Source organism: Branchiostoma belcheri, unplaced genomic scaffold (assembly GCF_001625305.1).
Source record: "Branchiostoma belcheri isolate BF01 breed outbred unplaced genomic scaffold, Haploidv18h27 scaffold10, whole genome shotgun sequence".
NCBI lineage: Eukaryota > Metazoa > Chordata > Leptocardii > Amphioxiformes > Branchiostomatidae > Branchiostoma > Branchiostoma belcheri.
In genome coordinates this window covers 1,092,690-1,113,491 of record NW_017802380.1, presented here as the reverse complement: position 1 = coordinate 1,113,491, position 20,802 = coordinate 1,092,690, and the positions used below count along the sequence as shown (strand labels likewise).

The window sequence follows — 20,802 nt, the reverse complement described above, 5'->3', positions numbered from 1 at the left end:
ACCACCCTCCTAATATGACAGAAAGGACATGATGACAGATTAGACTGAGACATGCTGGAATTAGACCTTACCAAATGACAACTGAGAAGAAAATGGATATGGAAAATATTTGTTTCATGGGCAAATACTTCCATGAGTACCATTCCAAGGGAGGAATGAACTTGAAAGAGATTTGATGATGACCGTGGACTTTTCTCTTTAATAACTTGCATCAGAGATAAGCATCAAATAATTGTGTGTTCTCTTCTTTGCAAGCTAAAAAGAGAGGACCACTTCCTGTCTATGTACACAAACACACAATATTAGGTAGTCGCCACCGTCACGAAGCATCAAATAATGTGTGGTCTTTGAAGTCAAAAAGTCATTCCAAGAATAACCCTTCGAAACTTCCACTGACGACCTCTCTCTGTATTTCCGACACCCCTAAAATGTGGCTTCACTTTAGCCAGGAAAAAAACATTATTGTAAAATGGCTGAGTACCAGCAATAATACGCGTAACAGACCCACCACACATGGAAAGGATCAAGGCTAGTGCGTCAATCATGTGTGTTTTTCATACAGTTTAATATTGCTGGTAATGAAGGTGTGAGACTTTAAACCCTACATCCTGCTGGTATACTTGGCAACAGAAGTTGAGGAAGGAAAAAACAATTAGCGTCATTCATTATTGCTCGTTTTTGCCAACCAACTTCAAATGACAGCCATAACAGGTTGATCCATTTAGCTTTAATGATAACCATAAATTGTAGCAATGTGTTTTAGAGAACAACAGGAACATTGAATTCTACACCCTATACAACTTCATCATGTTAAGAAGCCTCCTCATTTGAGTGAAGTCCTGATAGTATCGTACTTTGGCCCTTTCCGTACAAGTCTTTATTCCAAGTTCACATGCATGTTGTCTCAAATTCCTTACTCTAACTCCACAAATAAGAGTAGATTGACACAACATCCTTTGTGTTTATAATGTCCTAATTTCCTGGCCATATGGATGATAATAGAACTCACAATTTGAATGGTATAAGACTACCAGTATATAATGTGTTTCCAACAGCGTGTCATTTTTATAGCCTCCGTAGCAGGCTTATAGAACTGGGGGTTTGGTGGTCTTCGGCTGTTTTCTGATTAGCCCAAAACACAGGGATAATTCAACCAGGCCGGCTATGTTGTCTATATGCAATCAAAAAATAGAACATAAAAGCTCCCAAAGACCATGAAGACCCCAAAACCCCCAGGTTTTTGGCATACTATAGAGGCTATCATTTTTAGTGATCAACTGCCATATAGCTCTTGAGTTTTTAAACCTTCTTCATCTGATAGATCTGTGTCTAATTAATGTATCAACAGTTTTGTGGTCTCCAGACTTCCTGGTTTGAGTGATGACCTCCGGTTGCACCAGAAACCTTGGTCCTGTCAGCGAGGGTACCATTAGCCCTGGCCGACTGCCACCAAAATGTTTGGACAGGCCCGGTCTCAGCCGCCTGCCAACCACGCCGGTTTATTTTGGAAGGGTGGATAGGTTTAACCTAGCCCTTGCACAAATCGGGTTGTACCTGGCCACGGAAGGGGATTGGGATGTCGTTAAGAGAATTGTACAAAAAACTTGGCACAAAATGAAAGGCTTTGATAGCGTTTTGTGACAAAGTAAAAAAAGATACAATCACACAAAAATGAAATGTTTTACAATTGTTAATTCAGGACTATTGATTCAAAGATTCAAAAGCTGACATCTACTATTCTAGTCTTCCTCTTAGTCTACAAAGTGGTGCATAAAACTGAACTAAACCATTGGTTCAGCATTAAAAGATCTTTTGCAGACATTCTACATTGTACATACTGTTAGCCTCAGCAGTATCATTGCCACTGTGTCAAGTGCAGGTCACCCATACTTAACAAATAGACTGTCGGCACAAGATGACAGCACTGAATCTCAGTCTCAGTCATCATATGAAATATAAGTCCAGTTTGTATCATGCTGGAATTCCACTCATGTTTCAGCAAAGATCTATCCAAACCATGAGCCAACCCTGACCACAAGCTGGTATTGGATCCATTAAAACTCCAGCATAAATCACTCACAAAAGGATGGTCCCAATTACGGAAAGATAACTGATATTTTCTGCTCCATTTCAAATGGCTCAGATATAATATTTAGTTTTCATTACAAGGACCTCCTTTCAGTTTTTCATCTAATCATCACTATTGTATCTCAAAGATTTTATAAGACAGTTCTGCGAAGTGATCATGAAAATCACTCTATAAACTGAAAATTGTATCTGTTCAGTCATTCCATTCTGACATTTATCCAATTAGCAACTGCTTCAGATTCTTAAACTTCAGCTGGAGAAAACTAGAAAATGTAGCGATGTCATTGCACCCCACGTGTTCTTGCATGACGCCCTGGACTCTACTTTTAATGGCTTGGATTCTAAGGGTCATCTAAGGCCATCAAGGACAGTCCACAGCTTGGCCCAATCATGACAGGCCTTGACAAATGTCCTCCCCAGAGAACCCCCCATGCTGCAATGGACAGCAGGTGTCTATCAACTTCCTCTATCTGTACATGTGCTCTCCTCAGCTGGCATTATCCTACCATATCCCAGTTGTAAAGCATTTTGTCTTTTTCATACAGGCAAAGCCACGCATTAGCCTCCGTAACAGGCTTATAGAACTAGGGGTTTGGTGGTCTTCGGCTGTTTTCTGATTAGCCCAGTTCTAAAAAGTAGGGGTAATTCAACCAGGCCGGCTATGTTGTCTATATGCAATCAGAAAATAGCACATAAAAGATCCCAAAGACCCTGAAGACCCCCAACCCCCCAGGTTTTTGGCATGCTATGGAGGCTAGCCACGCATGCCCAATTCTCGGCTTTCACGTGACGTCACGGGGCTTGCGTAATACAGGCGGCCGCCATGTTGGTGTACCTCGGTGTAGTGCTGTGCAGTGTCAAGACGTTGGCACCGAAGCCATACAAGTAATTAACAGCCACACGATAATTCTGCAGTCTTTGATGGTTGACAGATGACAAGGTTTTCAATGAAATTGTACATTTTTGAGAGGATAGGAAGTCAAAGGATACGATGACAAAGGATATAGGACGACAAAACTTGCGTATGTGTGAACGAATTTGAAAGACTAACGTTACTAGTATCTCCTTCACAGTCCTACAGTGGACAGGATCCGTATGTTGGTCACTCTAGTCTATTTTTTTCTCAATAAATGAATTAAGAGAGAGACAGAGGTTCTGGGAAGTGTGTTTTGGACAGTTCTCTGTGCGCGGGTCACCCTTGTGTGTCTGATTCCTTCTCGCGACAACTTGTGACTCGCTCGCGTAGCGGAATGGTAAACAACAATTTCGAGTGGAGCGGACGGGTTATCCCCAATCAAATTATGGTAAGCCTAAGTTTCAGCTTTTCTTGGTAATGTAAATCCTTGTTTTACTATCGGTTGCTGTTTCAAAATTATGGTTTCTGTGTGTAATAATGCAAAATGCCAGTGATTCATGCCCGCCGGCGGCTTTGTTTGTTGTGCACTTTCATCTAGCCCCTTCGGTTTCGCCGCTGACAAACTGGAGTTCATGAATATTTTTTCAAGCACCAAAAAGTACTCATGTCTCTGTTGGAACCCCATTAGAATGAGAATTTCACATGACGGCTTGTCATCCCTGTCGACAGAAATTTTGTTGGCCGCCTCGAGTTTGCGGGAGTAAATCATCGGCGTTGGGAGGGGAGCCTCCGGGCATAATTTTGTTTACGTACCCGTAGTTGTAGTTTTGACGTGAAAAAAAAGTTTTTGGGTAACCTCTCACAACCTATGCATGAATTAGCTTGTGAACATTGACATTACAATATTAGGGTATCATGATAAGCAGAATCTTAACGCAATTTTAGTGCTAAGATCGGTAATTTTGTTGGGCTGTCAGGGTGAACTCGGAGTTTTAGCACTTAGGCTCAGACTGCCACGTGTATCAAAATAAATTCACTTGCACCGTGTAAACTATTGTTTTGTCGATGTTTAATGGAAATTCCTGGGTGCCATTTCAGCATGTACAGGAACATTTCTGACCTCGGTGTAGGGAAGATCACGTACGCGATATCCAGCAGCATTGTGTGGCGTCGGGCGGCTTTTGGCGTCAGAAGCCCCGCCCGGTCAAGCCGCCAGACCCGACTGTTCCGCGGCCCGCTTGTTGCGTTCTCTCGCCCTTTCGGCCCTCGCCCCTCCTTCTGTTCTTTGCTTTCGTCCCAATATCTGTACTTCTTTCTTCCAAGGTTTTTTTTTAGTAGGGACCCAGGCAACATTGTGTCGGACCCAGGCGGGTGAAGCTTGCCCAGAGTCTTTGGCGATAGTAACTCGCCACAATCTCGGGATATTTCTGTGGCCGTATCCCCGCGGCTGATCGCAAAAATCCACAATCTGCGATGTTTTTCGGTCAGTTTTTCTTGGTCCTTTCCTTGATTTGTAATCACCTTGGCACACATTGAAAAGATACACTGTGTTTACCACTTTTTTTGACCCGCAACCAGCTACAAAACAATGAACCATGTACATAGCGCATAGGCTACGCGGGGTTGTAGGTACACCAACATGGCGGATAACACCCGTCGCTAAGGTCGGGTCACGTGACTGAAACCCAAGAATAGCCACCATTTCAAGCTGACCATCTGACCATAAAAATATTTTTTTTTCATACGTGCACCTGTCGAAAAAGGCCTCTTGTCAATGAAGACTTTACTGTGATGTGTCTCAGGCGCCTGGGTGGTCTTCTTAGGCAGGTTTGACTGTAAACTTATAACATAGAAGTCAAAGTTTTGGTTCGATGTTTGATCTTGTGACTGCTGTGCCAGCCTCATGGAGGCACCAGCAAAATACAAAACAGTCCCAAATCCCAGTTTCTCTGGAAGATTTCCAAACGGCTCTACTTCCCTTACAGTGTTTAAATATCTTCCATCATCTAAAGGCTTACTCCTAGACACAACCCGCAACCTTGGTCTTTTCAAAGCCATACTACCTGATCCATATCATTTGGGGAGAAAATGGAGAGATCGACATCATGGAGTCATACCGCTGACAACTCAAATAAACGTTGCGGATTACAGTGAGTAAAGTTACACAAACAATCTGCAGATATTATCAGGAAATCACTTTCATCTTTAGTCATATGCTGGTTGCTGATTTATTAATTTAGGTGGAAAGTTAAATTCACTGTTGATACAGCTCTGGCAGATTTGAAAAGCACATCCAAATTGTGCGGTTTGCAGAACACTTGAGTCTTGACTTGAGGGCAGTGTCTGTGGCCTGTTGTTCAGTGTGTCTGGGGAATACAGCGTTAGACACCCCTTAAGGGATATGCATTCTATATAAGGAAGGTGAAGTTAGGTGAAAATCAAAATGTGCCAGTTGATTAATAGTTTCAAATGTTGAAGAATTCGAGCATGTAATAGTCTTGCCAGGACCTAGCCTGTGTATACAAGCTCTCGGCCGGAGGTTAATGACCCCCACCCCAAGATGGGGGGCGGCAACCTAGGGCGGCAGCCGCCAGGAGCGCGATTTAGTCAGGCTAGCCAGGACCCAGCCGTCATATTTTCCTTGTTGTGTTACTCTCGATAATAAAGGTTCTATAACCAGAGCACATCATCTGGTTGTCTCGAGACTCACTTTCTTAACTGGCAATGGACACAAAGTTTGAGAGGAAAGTCTACACCTTGGTATTAACAGTTTTAGGGAATAAATGTAGCTAGATTCAAATTTTCCTGAGGTAGCCTTCTATCTGTTGATCTGTTCTCATCTGTCCTCTGCTCAGAAATGTCTGAGAACCAAGAGAATAAATTGGTATGGCCTAAGCTACATGGACTGAGACGGCCGACCTTTACTGACTTAACTGAATCTGAGAAACGGTAACTGAGGAACAGTAGAAACAGCCCTCTCAAATGTGAACAACACCAGGATGTGAGATGTAAAGTACCGTACTCTCACTGGAGATTTGGCTGGTAGAGAACAAAGTAGGTCATGCTGGGATGAGGCAACATACTCCACATAACAGCATAATCAGGAACATTGCTCCGTAGTACTGCTGCCACACTGGCTGGCACTGTACAGAAAATAACCTTGCCTGCAGCACGAAAGTCTAGAGTCTCAGTAATGTAGGTCTAAAATCGACACTGTGGCCAACATGAGATCTACATTACAAAGGCTTAAACCGTACACAAGGGTAAATTGCTTCCCATCAACAAGCTTTCAAGTTCTCTGGTATCTCTCTAGATCACTGGTCAACAGCTTGTTGGTAACAATTAACCTTGTGAACGGTGTTTGCATTTTAAGTCTTTATAATGTCATTAACCATCACAAACTAAAAGAGCTTAAAATTATTTTACTACTTACTAAGTACTAGCCTGGGTGAAGTCCTATTGACTTTTAAGTTGGTGGGGAGTATGGGAGCCACAGAAAACAAGCTATTCAAACTAAAATGGCACCCAGCCTCTACAAGTACTTGAAGAAAGCAGACTATTTTCCCAAACAAGCATTATAATTATACATGCAGAAACTTTTGTATTTCAAAGAAGTCCCTTATTCAGAGCTGCAGTGATGATGACACTACTTCTGCGGTCACATGACTTCAGTCCTTCTTGTTTCAGTGGTAGCAACCAAATTTTAGGGATAGATCAACTTCAAAAAATTTCAGCTGCTGCCTTACTCAACTACCAGGAGCCAAAAACTGTCAGCGGTGTGGCCTCCATCCTTCCATATCCTGTCAAAGTTGTGGGATGTAACAGACAAGGCCAGGCCAGAGGTGTCCAACCGGTTCAATCCTCTGTCAAAACCGGGCATGGCCAGTCCCAGTCCGGCTACTGCCTGAGGCAGTCTGGGGAGGGATAACCTTGCTTGTTTCCCAGGCTCAAGATCGTGTGAGTGGGAGGGGTTAGACTGTCAGTGACCTGTCCTGTAATGTTATTGCAGTAACACTGAGTTAACATGACCAGCTATTCGTACTATCCTCACATTGACTTTGCATAGTTTTATTACGCATCCTTCTTTCTCTTCTGTACAGAAGGGCTGTCAGAGGGCCTGCAGGGGGGGGGGGTAGTGATTACGATTTACGCAAAATTTTTGCCGCCTATTACGAATTACGTTAAAGTCTCAGAGCTGATTACAACTTTACGATTTGCGGCTAATGTCCAATTACGAATAACGTTGATTTTTGCGGAGGCTGCCCACGAATTACGAAGTCTAAAACGGCCTGATTACGCCTTACGAAAAAAGGGCTTGCAGGCCCTCCTGTCACTGTTTTACTGGCATGTAGAAAGTGGTTATCTGATATTGTGTCAGGTAACTCAGTCCACAGAGTTGTCAGTAGTGCAGGAGATTGTAGAAAGTGAAAAAGACAGCCCGACTGATCTGGGACTATTGAAGATAACGTACAGGAGTAGTGATGAAAGCTCGTTCTGCACGGCAGCCATTGGCCCATACTCAGAATTTTCAAAGTGGCTCACATGTTTGATAGATCAGACATATAGATAAAGAAATGGCTTCAATTTACAAAGTCAAAACATTAGAAAAAAAAATTTGTCTGGTATGAAAAAAATTGCATGATCAGGAACAATATTGTTGCAACATTTCATGTCAAAGCTGTATCTACAATGTACATGTACAAAGTCATGGATAAACAACATACTCAAAGGGAAGTTCTCAGCAAAAGTCAATGAACTTTTTTGGAAGCCAACCAAGAAACAGGAGGCAAAACGACAAGACTGATGAAAACATTTTCTCTTCCCAACAGCACTAAACGAACAGGACAAACAAGCAAGTTCACAGACATACATGCACCTCCATCAGCATGTACATTTATCAAGAGCATGTGTGCTATGGCTGGTATGACACTGCAGTACAACAGTAGTACAGAGAGTATCACTTTGGAATTTACTTGGATGGACAAGGCAAACTAGCTCTGCTGGAATTCTAATAGATAAGGCATGTAGCTACTATTTTTTTCCTGACACTGTAAAGTGAAAAATGACGTACTGAACAAGATGAGAACAGTAAGCTGGGAGGAACATTCTGTGTAACTTGCTAAGACCTTTCATCTTCTTGAAACCTGACAGCCAAAAGACTTTATATTGGTGTGGTCACAATATCAAATCTTGCATCATCATCATCATACCATAATACAACCAGAAGCTCACTTTGATGTTATATAGTATGTCTTAACAAAGATAAGATTGGCAAGATATCATACTCTTTCGGATCTCCAAAGTTGGATGACTGGGTGCTTCTACAATGTCCTCAGTATTTTTTTAGCCAACAGGAGCATGAGGAAGACTGTCACTGCAGTATTTGCTCAGACAACAGAAATGGACAGTAACAAAACAAGCGGGAATTTCCCCACTCAACCGCTACATTCAGAAGTTGGGCCCTCTGACATTAACGGACATGTCCAAGGGTATGACCTCAATTCGGGTCAGTCAGGGTGGATGGTAAATCTTAAAAGTCAAGTTCAATGCAAGTAATGTACATGGATGAAGGTTAGACATCCAAGATAGTAATATGATATGCCAAAACACAGTTACTCAAGCAACTGGATATGAACCATATTTCTTGAGTAATGTTGCTTGAGTAACTGCGTTTTGGCCATTGCAAGTAATATTAAACAATTTAGAATGTCATTGCATCTGTGTCATAGAATACAGTCTATTTAACACAAATGTGAAAGACAGACTCCTGTATACGTTGAAACTTTGTCAAACTGTCAATTAGCTTTGAAATATGTCCTTCCTTAGACAGAAACATGCCTCAGAGCCTATTTCATAAACTGCACCTCCAATGTGTATGCCGACTGTGTCAATGTTAATTGCTCATCAGTTAACTTTCGTATTTTGATATAAACACAGCATGACAATTTGTTGAAACGAAAAAAGAACCTGAAAACTGGTAACAACAGGCCTATAAGTATAAAAGCCAATTTGAAATAAAAATAGAACCTCACACCATGGCTACACATTGCCCCTAACCACCAGGAATCTCCACGTGACAAGAATAAAGTCTTGTTATGTCATCTTCCACACGTGTGCACCCTGAAGATGCATACTGCACCTAATCATCTGTGAAGGTTTGACCCCAATTCATGCCTACATGTAACACCATAGGCTGAGAAGACTTTCCATGATCAGGCCATACCAACTTAATTTCTTTGCTTCCCTGATTTTAGAAAACAGTGCTAGATTTTATCTAGATATGCATGTTAACGTACTGAGGGGAAAGTCTACATTTGTCACTATTTCAAGAAGTAAAGGGAGTCAAATGCCAGTTTTCGTCATAGCCTTCTATTCTAAGTGATGTCCTCTTGCCAAAGTTTTAAATAAAATGTTTGAGAACCAAGGAATCATACTGGTGTGGCCTCAGTTTCCCACCAAATCTGCACCAGTTTGAAGCGACCAGGCCCGGCCTGTGAGGACTCCATCATCAAGCCTTACCTTGCCCTACATTTTATTGGGCTACTTGTTACTGATGAGCACAAACAACAACAGTGATAACCTCACTACTTCCGATTCCCCACTCAACTCAACAGGCCCTTTAGCACCTCCCATTCCACCCACAGGCACGAAGAGAGGGCAAATGTTGTAAATTCTGCACAAGTCTTCCCCTCGACCCGCCAGCGTCTAAAAATAAGGTGTAAACGAGCCAATAGGAGACCTGTGTTCGTATATCACCATTAAGGTCGGCTGGGGATCAACACGATCCCACCGATGCCTTCTCACACGTCCCTAGACCCACTCAGGGATCAAACGCCAGGCCAGAACTTTTCCACACATGTACACATGCCATATGGTACAGTCCCGGGATTGGTTATAGGGACAGGCCAGGTCCCACCGGCTGGAGCATATTATGAGCCAGTGCTGCAGAAAGTTGACTAAACTTCCCTTACCGGTCAGCCAATCAGGAGGGAGCCTGGCACACTCTTGGGGTGGAAGTCCTGTCAATTACATGGTGCAAACAACCTCTCGGACCCAATAACTACCCCGGTGGATCAAGCTGGGAGATAACAACTTCTGCGCTGAGTGTGCGCCTGTCCTGTCCATCAGAATGGCTGTCCTGAGCACCACACTAGTGGGATTTCTGATCCTTGCCGTGTCTTTCCTTCCCTCACCTGCCCGAGCCCAGTCCTGCCCGGCCTCGGTGACCACCTTGTGTTCCGCAGACGACCAGTGCAACTACGCCCTGGAGATCCCAACCTTGAAGATGACGCTGCCGGTGAATCCTCGAGTGAAAGCGGCCGAGAAGGACTTGGAGACGCTGGAGAAGACGTTTGCTCAGCTCCGGCTGGCGGTGCTACGAAGAAACATCAACCAAGAAGTGCTGAACAGGCTGAACGAGGTGGCCAACAACCTGAAGGCCGTCAGGGAGTCCCTGGACGGAGCCCGGGAGAGGAACGTGGAGGTTCTGCACGCGGGGCAGCATGTCAAACAGGACAGGGATACGCAACGTGGCCTCAAGACCCTGGAGGAGAGTATGGATCAAAAGTTTACGGGTCTCAAGGGCATGCTAGAGAAACTACTCAAGACCTGTGCCAGGGAATGCTCGAGCGACAATCCAGGTATGCACGATATTTTTTGGGGGCTTCATACATCAGATATAGACATAACTTCTAGTTTTGAGAGCCAGATGTCATAACAAAGTGTAAATCAGTTCCTGATACCCTGAAACAGATAGGCTGCCTGACAAGCCCGGGATATTGATAGTCAGCCTTTAAATTAGGCTTGAACAAGTCCATAAATCTCTTTAGAAGTTGAAGACTCTCCGTGACTCTTATGGGCTCACGCTTATTTCCACCACAAAAGAATTTTCTCCCAAGGCCGTCTGCTGGCTGCATGCTTGTCAGACCCCAAGAGTGTTAGGCCACACTGATTTCAGTCATTGGTTCTTGGATTTAATTAAAGAAAAAGATTGTGCTATTAAACTGAAATTTCCACATGAAAACAGTTTGAGGAAAACATATGTTCTACTAGGATTTTGTACACAGTTTTGCATCTGTTTACAGTAGATTTTCCTCTTACTAGTCTCAGCCCTCTGTTTTCAAGTTGTCCACTTGCTTCAAGTTCAATACATGTATGTCTGATAACCAACAAGGAAATAAGTTGGTATAAGCTAAGTTTAATGGTCTCTACAAGATTCAAATGGGTTGCTGGAAAATAGTAAGAAATTGACCGAATAGCCTGAATACAGTAATATGCCAGAGGAGTTAGCCGGGACACTTTGCAACCCCTCTGGCACAGTGTTCAGTCTATTTGGACACTTTCCACTACTTTTCGCTAATGCATAGGAGTCTGTTAGAGACTGTTAGTTTTCTTCTTTCTGTTTTCATATTGTCCTCTTGCTAAAATTTATCTTTTTGATTAATCGTTTCCTTCTTCCTGTTTTCATGTTGTCCTCTTGCTAAAATTTTGCGGACGAAAAAAGTTTTACTTCTGGATCAATACACACACGTGTATATCTGATGACAACCAAGGAAATAAGATGGTGTGGCCTTTGTTTTCTTCCTTTGGAGAATACTCCTGATTGAAGATCATGATCAGTAATGACATGACTGTAGGGGGTAGGGATGGGTCAGACAACACGCACCAAGCCAAGGTCAACTCTTCTATCTCTTCGGCACACAGAGCAAGGACGTTGACCCCCTTAAGGGACACAGTTAGGCTCCTCCCACATTTAATACTGTCCAAGTCAGGGCTGGAAATACTGGTGGCAACTATCTTATTTCTGTGTCTTCTGTACATCAAGGATGTTGGAGCTCCTTGTGTACATAGATAGGAAGTGGCCTTCTCTTCAGAATTTGTACGCATGAAGAAGAGGTTGTGCATCGAAAATTGGAGCTGTTCACCTAATCTTTTACACAAAAGTGCACCTAGCTATTTGAATAGGGTAACATACTTGTACGGTAAGGTGCTATTGTGCAATAAGTTTAAAGCGTATAGTCTTGATGTATGAGTGTCACACGGGAAAAATAAGAAAATGATTGTAAGGTTTAGTTGTTTAGAATTTTGATGTCAGCCATAGAATTTTGGTTCAATTATGAGCACATGCTGTGCACCTCAATTTTTTTTCTTTGCACCAAAATTTTCAAGTTATAATTAGTTTCACCTGTGCACCTACTCTCAAAATTTCGAGCCCTGCAAGTCCCAAATGGTTTCATGTTGACAGTGGGGGTGAGTAAGGCTTTGAGCCACTGATATGGCTTGGGGTTGGCTCAACTCTTGACTAGGTGATGGCTTATGATATGCACATGTTATCCAACTTGATTTACGTTCATTACTTTAGATCCACAATAGAGCTTTGGCAATACAGTTAAATAACCTTATACAACTCAATGAAAAGAACAAAAAAAGTACAATATGTGTACAATAAAAATGTATTTTGGTTCAGGTCAGGAAAATTTTCTTTTTTTACTTCTTATTTGGAAAGAACCCAACACACTTAACAAGAAAAGTAAGGGTGACCCAGTGGCTGAAAACTCGAGCCTTGGCGAAGCTACATTGCACTACTAGTAGCTAACGAAAAAGAGATGTGAAAGTAGTGGAACTCAAAGGACATGAAGGACTCAACTTTTTCAGGGGCAATGACCTTTGCTTCTCGGACAGAGGTTGTTCACCTTTTTATAGTAAGATCTTGAAATACTGTAATTCCAGAGGGGTTTTCTTGTCATAAATAAGTTTGTTGCAAATTCTAGCCCAAGGGCAAATCAACAAGATAGAAACCACTGCTGTTAAAAGAAATGACCATATGGGACGTGTGTCTTCTGCAAGTTCAAGTTGCTGGCCAGTTTGTCTTCAACATTCCAACAACCTCTGCCCAGACAGAGGCTGGATGTCACATGCTCCTAGCAGAGGTTGTTCACCTTTGACGGCCCAGACTACATGCAATGCCATGCATAAAAGGAAAGGCATGAATGAATGAATGAACAAATGAACTAAGGAATGAAAGAACGAATGAATAAAAAAATGCAGCCATAGTGAATTTAAAAATAGCCATGCATAAAAAGAAAGGCATCAATGATTGAATGAACGAATGACTGAAAGAACAACTGAATGAATGAAAACACTGCAGCCACAATGGATTTACAGATAGAAAAGAATGTAAAGAGTCGGACAAAAAAGTACATTTGTACAAGGGACATATTAAGATAGGAAAGCACTGGAGTTTGGCTATTCTGTGAAGCCTTCACTGCACAAGTTAGGATGATAAGGCTCCAGTTGAGCATTTCAGATTCAGATTTTGTTTGTACAACAATCTCCTATGTTGTTTCCATCCACAAATTAACACATAAAACATTATAACAAAGCCGTTACGCTTTGTTGCTGTAATTGAGCGGTATTCAGGGACGAAAAGAAGCAAATCAGAAACACATCAGAACCGATTAGGGCGTGATTAAGAGTCTTATCTCCGCCAAGTGGGGGACTGAGGTCCGACCCTAACAACTGCTCTGACCTACAGGTTTGAAAAACGTTGGAGAGTCACACGCACACTGCCTGCTCCAATTACGCCGAACTTGACACTGAATGGAGGCATACCAGCACCACACTATCTTGCTACGGGACACCCACGCTCTAATGCCTTTGATGCAACAGATAATGAGTCATTAGCACGATAGGATCAAACATAAATTTGCCGAGCAATCGACGTGTAACTGCCAGTCAACAGCAGCATTGCAAATATTACTACGAACCGTAAATACTGCAACCAAATACGGTATGACCAAACATCCAATGCTCTCGTGCCTAAAATTAATCACCTGCACTTGCAGGATGTTTTTATTTTTCAGATTTCTTTTAACGGTCTTTCATTCAAAAGTTCAGTTAAACTTGATGCTTTGGATTTGACTAGCCACAGGCAATCTTGCTATAAATATTTGTATTATTTAAGTATTAAATTTTGTTGTGTATCTCTTAACATGTGTCACAGGACACACCGACGTCTGTAAATAACGCGTTGTTTGCGACTGAATTATGATAGGTTTGATCCTGGAAAGCCTGGCCGACTTGCTGCTTCCTTTTTAAGCTGAAGGCGAGCATCAGAAGTTTCTTATCAGCGTGCCTGCTTGTTAACAGGTACATGTCAGCTATGTAGAAAAGCTTAGATGCCGTCGCACCCTGACGCGGTATGCACTTATCAGGCAGGCATTTGTCCCAAGTCTGTCTTGCGACCTAAAAACAGCTTAAGAAAAGACCTGTCACTTTTTAGCCTGGCAGCCAGACCATCGCAGGCTCCGCAGGCCCAATTATCCTTATGGTGCTGGTCACCTAGACTACAATTATGGCAATAATATTACAAAGGCCGGCAATAACTGCATAAAAAAGAACTGTCACTTTTTAGCCTGGCATCGCATGCTCCTCAAGCCCAGTATCCTTTATGGATACTAGTATCCTAATTGTCACCCAGGCTACAATTACAGCAATAGTATTAGAAAGGCCGGCAATGATTAGAAAGGCAATGATTAGAAAGTCCGGCTAGTATGTCAGGAGAGGCTTGTAGTAGGACTGGGTCTGGTAAAATGCCCTAAGCTGGCCTGTAGAGAATGGTAACCAGGCTAGTCACTTTTGAGTTTCCTTACCTTATGTTCCTCTTTGATCTCATGATCTTGTCACTCGGCACTCCATACATCAACTTGATATAAGCCCCCCTCTGTAAGTCCTCCGAGATATTGCAAATAAATTAGCTCCACACCTTGAATGGGACGTTTGCTATCTGGATTTTCATAATATCTACATTGGTTTTGTCAGATTTGGAGCACTGTGCCAGAAAAGTGTTACAGTACATCCTAGAAGGAAGATTATTACAACAATCTGTACCAACTTTAAGTTCACCAGCAAAGTAACATTTGTGTTTTTGTTTAATCTACAAAATGCAACAGATTTTAACCATGAAATCTTGAATTTTATAAAGGTTGTCCTATGCAGTGTATATTGAATAGCGCATGTTTATGAATGAATGATATGGTCAGTTGGTTAAAGAAAAAACATAGAACATGCTGCAGGGACATACAGTAATCTACCACAGATGATAGACACCTGTCTAGTAGTGTATGGCGCCCATCTGGAGTCCAGTTTGTCAGGAGATCTAGAGATCATCCTAGCTCAGGTGTCACATCAAAACAGCCCCATGCTTTCTGGGAATGTGTGGAAAGGGACTGTTTGTCAAAATTGAACGATTTTTGATTCTTTAACCAGCTGCAGGTTTGACAGTTTTCTTCTATCACCAGCAGCAGAGGTTTTATGGATGTACCAGTAAAAATCCTAAGGGACAAAAATCAGTGTTACAATGTGTACAGAAATGACAAGGCTTGATGTAAAGGTATTTTATCTTGTGTGTAGAACAAAAAACAATACAGGCAAGAATAGAGTTAGTAACTTAGGGCAAATACTTAAATGCATTTTAATTACTGCAATGAACTGACATTTGGCAACTACAAAGATTTTAAAAGCATCAAAATGGAATAAACACTCAGTTGACCAGACTAGTGTTGTCAGCAATGGCAGGAGATGGCAGGAATCCAGCAAGGACCACTAACTTGCGCAAGGCCGAAGGAATCTTAATACGGCCGCTATTTGGGCAAGGTGGAATATCTTCCCCCAAAAGGCCAGCAGGACAGGCCAAAAGGGCCAAACATTGACTCTGACCCCAGACCTGCCGTGTCTTTGAAGTTAGAAACCTCGAATATTTACGAGGGGACCCCTGATTAACTGCAGGTTCCTCATGATTGGTTTTGGACTGAGTCTGTTAACATGATTTACAACACAATTTATGATGTTGTTATTAACTGAAATAGTAGAGTTAACACCCTGTCAGAGCATATGTTGGGCGCTGGTTACAATCTCTTGATTCAATTCCTGATTTTAAGATAGTAGGCCACACCATCTTGATATATTGGTTACCAGATAAATGCAGGAAAATTTTTTAAGGCATCTTATGAAAATCCTGAATCAGCATCTTGGGGTTCAGTCAGAACCTGAATGATACATGTACATTTTCTTTTTACAAATCAGAAAAAAAATGAAGCAGGTGCTGGTGTGTTACGCTGAAGGGCAGTTATACCGGCTATACTGATACACATACAGATACAGATGAATCTACAAAACAAGAAATTAAATTGGTGTGGCCTTCTAAAGTTTCGCAGTAAATGTTAGTGAAAAGGCACTGGCCTCTCCTCCGACTCATGGCATAGTTTAAGGAAGGGAATGAGTTCCTTAGCACCATTCTGACGTCGGAACTTTAGTCTCAGCAGGGCGGCGAGCGGTTCGGAGCCGGGAGGATGGGGTCAAGTGCAGCCATGTCCAATCTTATCGGGACTTTCATACATCACTATAGAAAGAGCTTCACTAGAATCTGCAGGGACGTTTGTTTGTAAGAAAAGGGTTTCTCAATTTTCTCAATCTTACGTAAGGCTCTATGTGAAAGCCAACACTGTGTATAAACTACAAGCACCATGCTTTGAGGCATCCTTTAATTTCGTGTCTGTCAGATATCTTACTACCACCTTTGCAAGATGCTTTCGAAAAGAAGTGGATATAATGGCTGAATACTAGTATCCTGTATGTACATGTAGCATACACGACTTGCACAGTGTTGACTTTTACCAATAGCTACAGTAGCTATGTAACCTTGAAAATCTCTTGTTTCAACAATATTTTCCAAATTAGTCAAATTTTTTTTTCCGCATTCTACACTTTCCACTCTCAGGTCTTTTGCATTCAAACTTGTTTTTGTCACATTGTTTCCTTCCTGCTTCTTAGAAAGCTGTTATTTTCACTTCTCTTCTGAGTAAGCAAAGTCATCTTTCGGTCTTGCACCATGCCTGGACACTTCTGTTTCAAAACAAGCAGGTCTACAGTTCCAACATCCAAGGATTCAGAAAATTAGGACAGAGCAACAAGCCAACATTACCATATGTCTCTGCTTCTAGATTAGCAGGGCAGGTGGAGGGTTTTAATGAAATTTGGAGGGGGAGGAAACTGGAATGTTAGGTAGAATGTATATACATGTAGTATAATAGATACATGCACATGTATAATAATCTCAATGTAAGGCATTGAGTTTTTCTACGGTCTATTTGTTTCCTATTTTATGATTTAACATTATACTGTATACACACATATACATGTCAGGTTTGGTAGAGTTTGGCTCCTTCAGGTTGACTTCCGAAACTCTCTAACACTAACAGCAAAGAAGCAAAGAGAATTCTTAGAATATACAAGGATGTTGCTATTCTTGGAATTTTCCACTACTACTAGAAAGAGATCAATCAAGTGCTGCCAGTATTGGGGCAAGCAACATAGGACCAAGAATCACTTCAGAAACTTTCTAACAGCAAATGAGATTTAAAACAACAATCATTTTAGAAGCAAAGAGAATTCTTAGAATATACAAGGATGTTGCTATTCTTGGAATCTTTCACTAGTACTAGAAGAAGATCCATCAATCGTTGGGGCAGGTGACATCAAGACCAGGAATGACTTCAGAAACTTTCTAACAGCACAGGAGATTTAAAACAACATTGAGAAGCTAAGAGAATTCTTAGAATATACAGGGATGTTGCTATTCTTGGAATTTTCCACTACTACTAGAAGAAGATCCATCAAGTGTTGGGGCTGGTGACATCAGGACCAGGGATGACCCACTTACTACCCTATAGATGTGTGAGGAGAGGAGAATCTGGTGTTGATTAATGTTTACATCTTGAGCTGGGCTGTGGGGCGGCAGGGAGGGGTGCTGACATGTGGCTCACTCCCATCAAACAACTGACAAAGAACTGGGGCAGTCATCACCACAACTGGGGCTGGGAGGGGCAGGGCAGGGGCATCTCTGTAGGGGGTAATTGATATTGATGATTATTACTCTGCAAACCTTAAATTTCATTTACATCAAAAATAGGAAAGGGTTTTAAACTTTGTTCAACAGTCTTTTAGATGTGCTAGTGTTTCTATAAAATGTTGTTTGGGACTGGAGGATACAGTTCAAAGATTCTTGGCACAATATTTGGATGCCGGTGTGACACCATGTTTGTGGTTGTTGCAGTAATCACTGTTTTCATCTCCAAAACCTGTTTGAGCAATTTGCCTCTTTGTGCTAGCCAGTTTTCATCTATTCAAAGATGATACAAGCAGATGATTTTATACTGGTCAGTGGGATTGGTTATGGTTAGATGTTTATATTTAACTGTTAGCTTTATCAATTTCAAACAGGAAACATACCTGCTATGGAAAAAATTTAGACGTGTAGGGACAACATGTATATTTTATAGTCTCTTCAGCCAATCACTCTTCCTTCAATCAATCATCACTGACGAAAACTGATTGAACATATAAAATTATGTACCAGTATTTTTCTCCTGCGGGCTACCTTTTTTACATATGCACAATCAATGATTGCAAGATCATTGGTAACATACGTTTTATCACCAAGAATATATGCTAAAAGCACTGTTGATGAAAAATGATTATGATGTATTTTCCAGTTTCCCGTGGGCCGCCAAAAGACTGCGCCGACGTGTACAAGACGGGACTGCGCGAGAACGGGGTTTACTCCATCACCCCCAACATCAACCAGGACTCCGTGGACGTGTACTGCGACATGAAGAGCGGCGGAGGCGGCTGGACGGTGATCCAGCGCCGCATGGACGGCTCCGTCAACTTCACCAGGAAGTGGGCCGACTACCAGCGGGGTTTTGGGAACCTAACCGGCGAGTTCTGGCTGGGGCTGGACGCCCTGCACGAGATCACCAGGAGGCAAGACTACGTGTTGCGGGTGGAGCTGGAGGACTGGGACAAGGTTCGGAAGTTCGCGCGGTACGGCGCGTTCTACGTCGCGGACGCGAGGGACAAGTATCGCCTCCACATCGACGGATATTCCGGAACGGCGGGCGACGCCTTCCGCTTCAGCGACCAGTACATGCACGACAACCAACAGTTCACCACCTACGACGAGGACCATGACAAGTATCCCTCTGGCAACTGTGGCCGGTACTACAAGGCAGGGTGGTGGTTCGACGCCTGCCTGGCCACCAACTTGAACGGGGTCTACTATCACGGCATGTACACGGGCATCCGGGACGGGATATTCTGGGGGACCTGGCACAACCTGACCTTAGACGACCTGAGGTTTTCCTTCAAGTATGTGGACATGAAAATCAGACCCGTCACATTCTAAACAGAACAGATCATTCAGCAGAAAACGTTGACTTAAACAGACTGAACCAACAACATAGTATTACGTGGCTCACTGTGCCTTTAGGTAAGCTTGTAGAAATTGTATGAATGTCTTGATTAAACACGGTGGTATATTGTAAGTTACAAAAACATGTACAAGGACAAAAATATACATACATGTATGTGATAATCTCCAAGCCAATCTTCCCATGGCAAAATTGTAACAGGTCCGTGACCCAAGGACCTACCTCTTGGCTAGCAGATTTTGCACAGTGAAAATCTGCTCGGAGATTATACGTACAGTGACTGTACTACTTAACAAAATGGTACTCTGTAGTATATACAGAGCTGTGCATTCCACATGCTAGAATCTAAGCTACATATAAACATGTGACGTAGAGTTGGTAGGAGGTTGTCATACAATGTTTCTGCCGAAATTTCTCTTGTCAAATTTTCAAACTGTCTACACATCTTGACTCCTCCATATACATTTACAAATCTTGTCTTATACATACTGTATTATTATTTATCACATGCTAGTATAAGAAATGAGACGATATGTACAACTGTAAATATCATGATATTATATATTGTAAATTTGACCAGTTATCATTGACTTCTATCAAAATATATCATTAGTTGCTAGACTCACATTATTTTCTCATTAGAAAGTTTAAATAGAGAGAATCCTTGTCAAATATACTAGTATCTATCATGGAGAGATGCTTTGATGAATTGAAATTACAATTGCATCTTAAGTATCTTAATGTCATTCTCATGCTAGGTCAAACATTTTGCTGTGTGCATTGATCATGTGTAACTAAGTTGAGTAATAAATGAAATTATTATTAAGTTGTTTCACTTGTTTTTTTTCTCCATATAGAAGCAAGCTATCCAAGCAATCTACAATGTATAATAGAATGCATTTATAAGCTCATGAACTATTGAATAGCACTTGTTTTCTAACACAAATATACAGTAAGGAAAAACATATCAAGGCAAAACTATATCCTGATACAAGGACTATAACTTGAGTTTTTAAAAGTTCATCATTTTGTTATATCAAACATGGAAAAGTTTTATCAAATGCTTACACTACTACATGTAGTAAATCATGGAACTACAAAACTGCCCCCTATCCAAGAATGAGTGCACTGCATCAAACTCCAACATCAAGTGCAGAGACAAGTACTGAGACTCAGTGACCGCAGTGTCATGAATTTTTCATGTTGCATGAGAAGGGACGGCGGTATCCATTGCAAAGCACACACAGTTGTCAAAGGACTTTATGAACTATATTGATATTACCATTAGTACATGTATGTACATGTACCAGACAGCTCCCAAAGGATGAAGCGGAACTAGTGAGATATTAAACCTACCAATTAAGAAGCTACCAATCTGTAATGGGAATTGTTCTTCTTTGGAAGCCATATAGCTCAAGCAAATGACTTAAATCAAATGTCATAAATTCATCAAGTATAATTAAACACTGAAGCATCGTGGGGTCAAACCTCTGCACATAAAAGAACCCAACACAATTATTCAGGTGAGTAGAGGTGGCCCAGTGTGCTTGGTTAAAAATATGACAGCCTTTATGCTGCATTGCCTTGCTA

The 20,802-nt window shown here is 41.8% G+C and overlaps 2 protein-coding genes across 2 annotated transcripts in view; one reads left to right on the top strand and one right to left on the bottom strand.

Annotated features, from left to right (window-relative positions):
• LOC109469667 (coiled-coil domain-containing protein 146-like) overlaps window positions 1-20,802 on the bottom strand; it is a 64,187-nt gene that overhangs the window by 42,099 nt on the left and 1,286 nt on the right. The window lies entirely within an intron of this gene.
• Window positions 9,708-19,886, top strand: LOC109469578 (fibroleukin-like). Its single transcript, XM_019768115.1, has 2 exons — window positions 9,708-10,584; window positions 18,496-19,886. Exons 1-2 carry the CDS (start codon window positions 10,074-10,076, stop codon window positions 19,185-19,187), a joined length of 1,203 nt encoding a protein of 400 aa, XP_019623674.1. The 5' UTR covers window positions 9,708-10,073; the 3' UTR covers window positions 19,188-19,886.

What these genes read in the sequence shown, in the direction of transcription:
- LOC109469578 (XM_019768115.1), top strand. Translation starts at nt 10,074, where the DNA reads ATGGCTGTCCTGAGCACCACACTAGTGGGATTTCTGATCCTTGCCGTG. An exon ending in ATGCTCGAGCGACAATCCAG is followed by an intron (nt 10,585 to 18,495) that starts GTATGCACGATA and finishes TGTATTTTCCAG; the next exon opens with TTTCCCGTGGGCCGCCAAAA.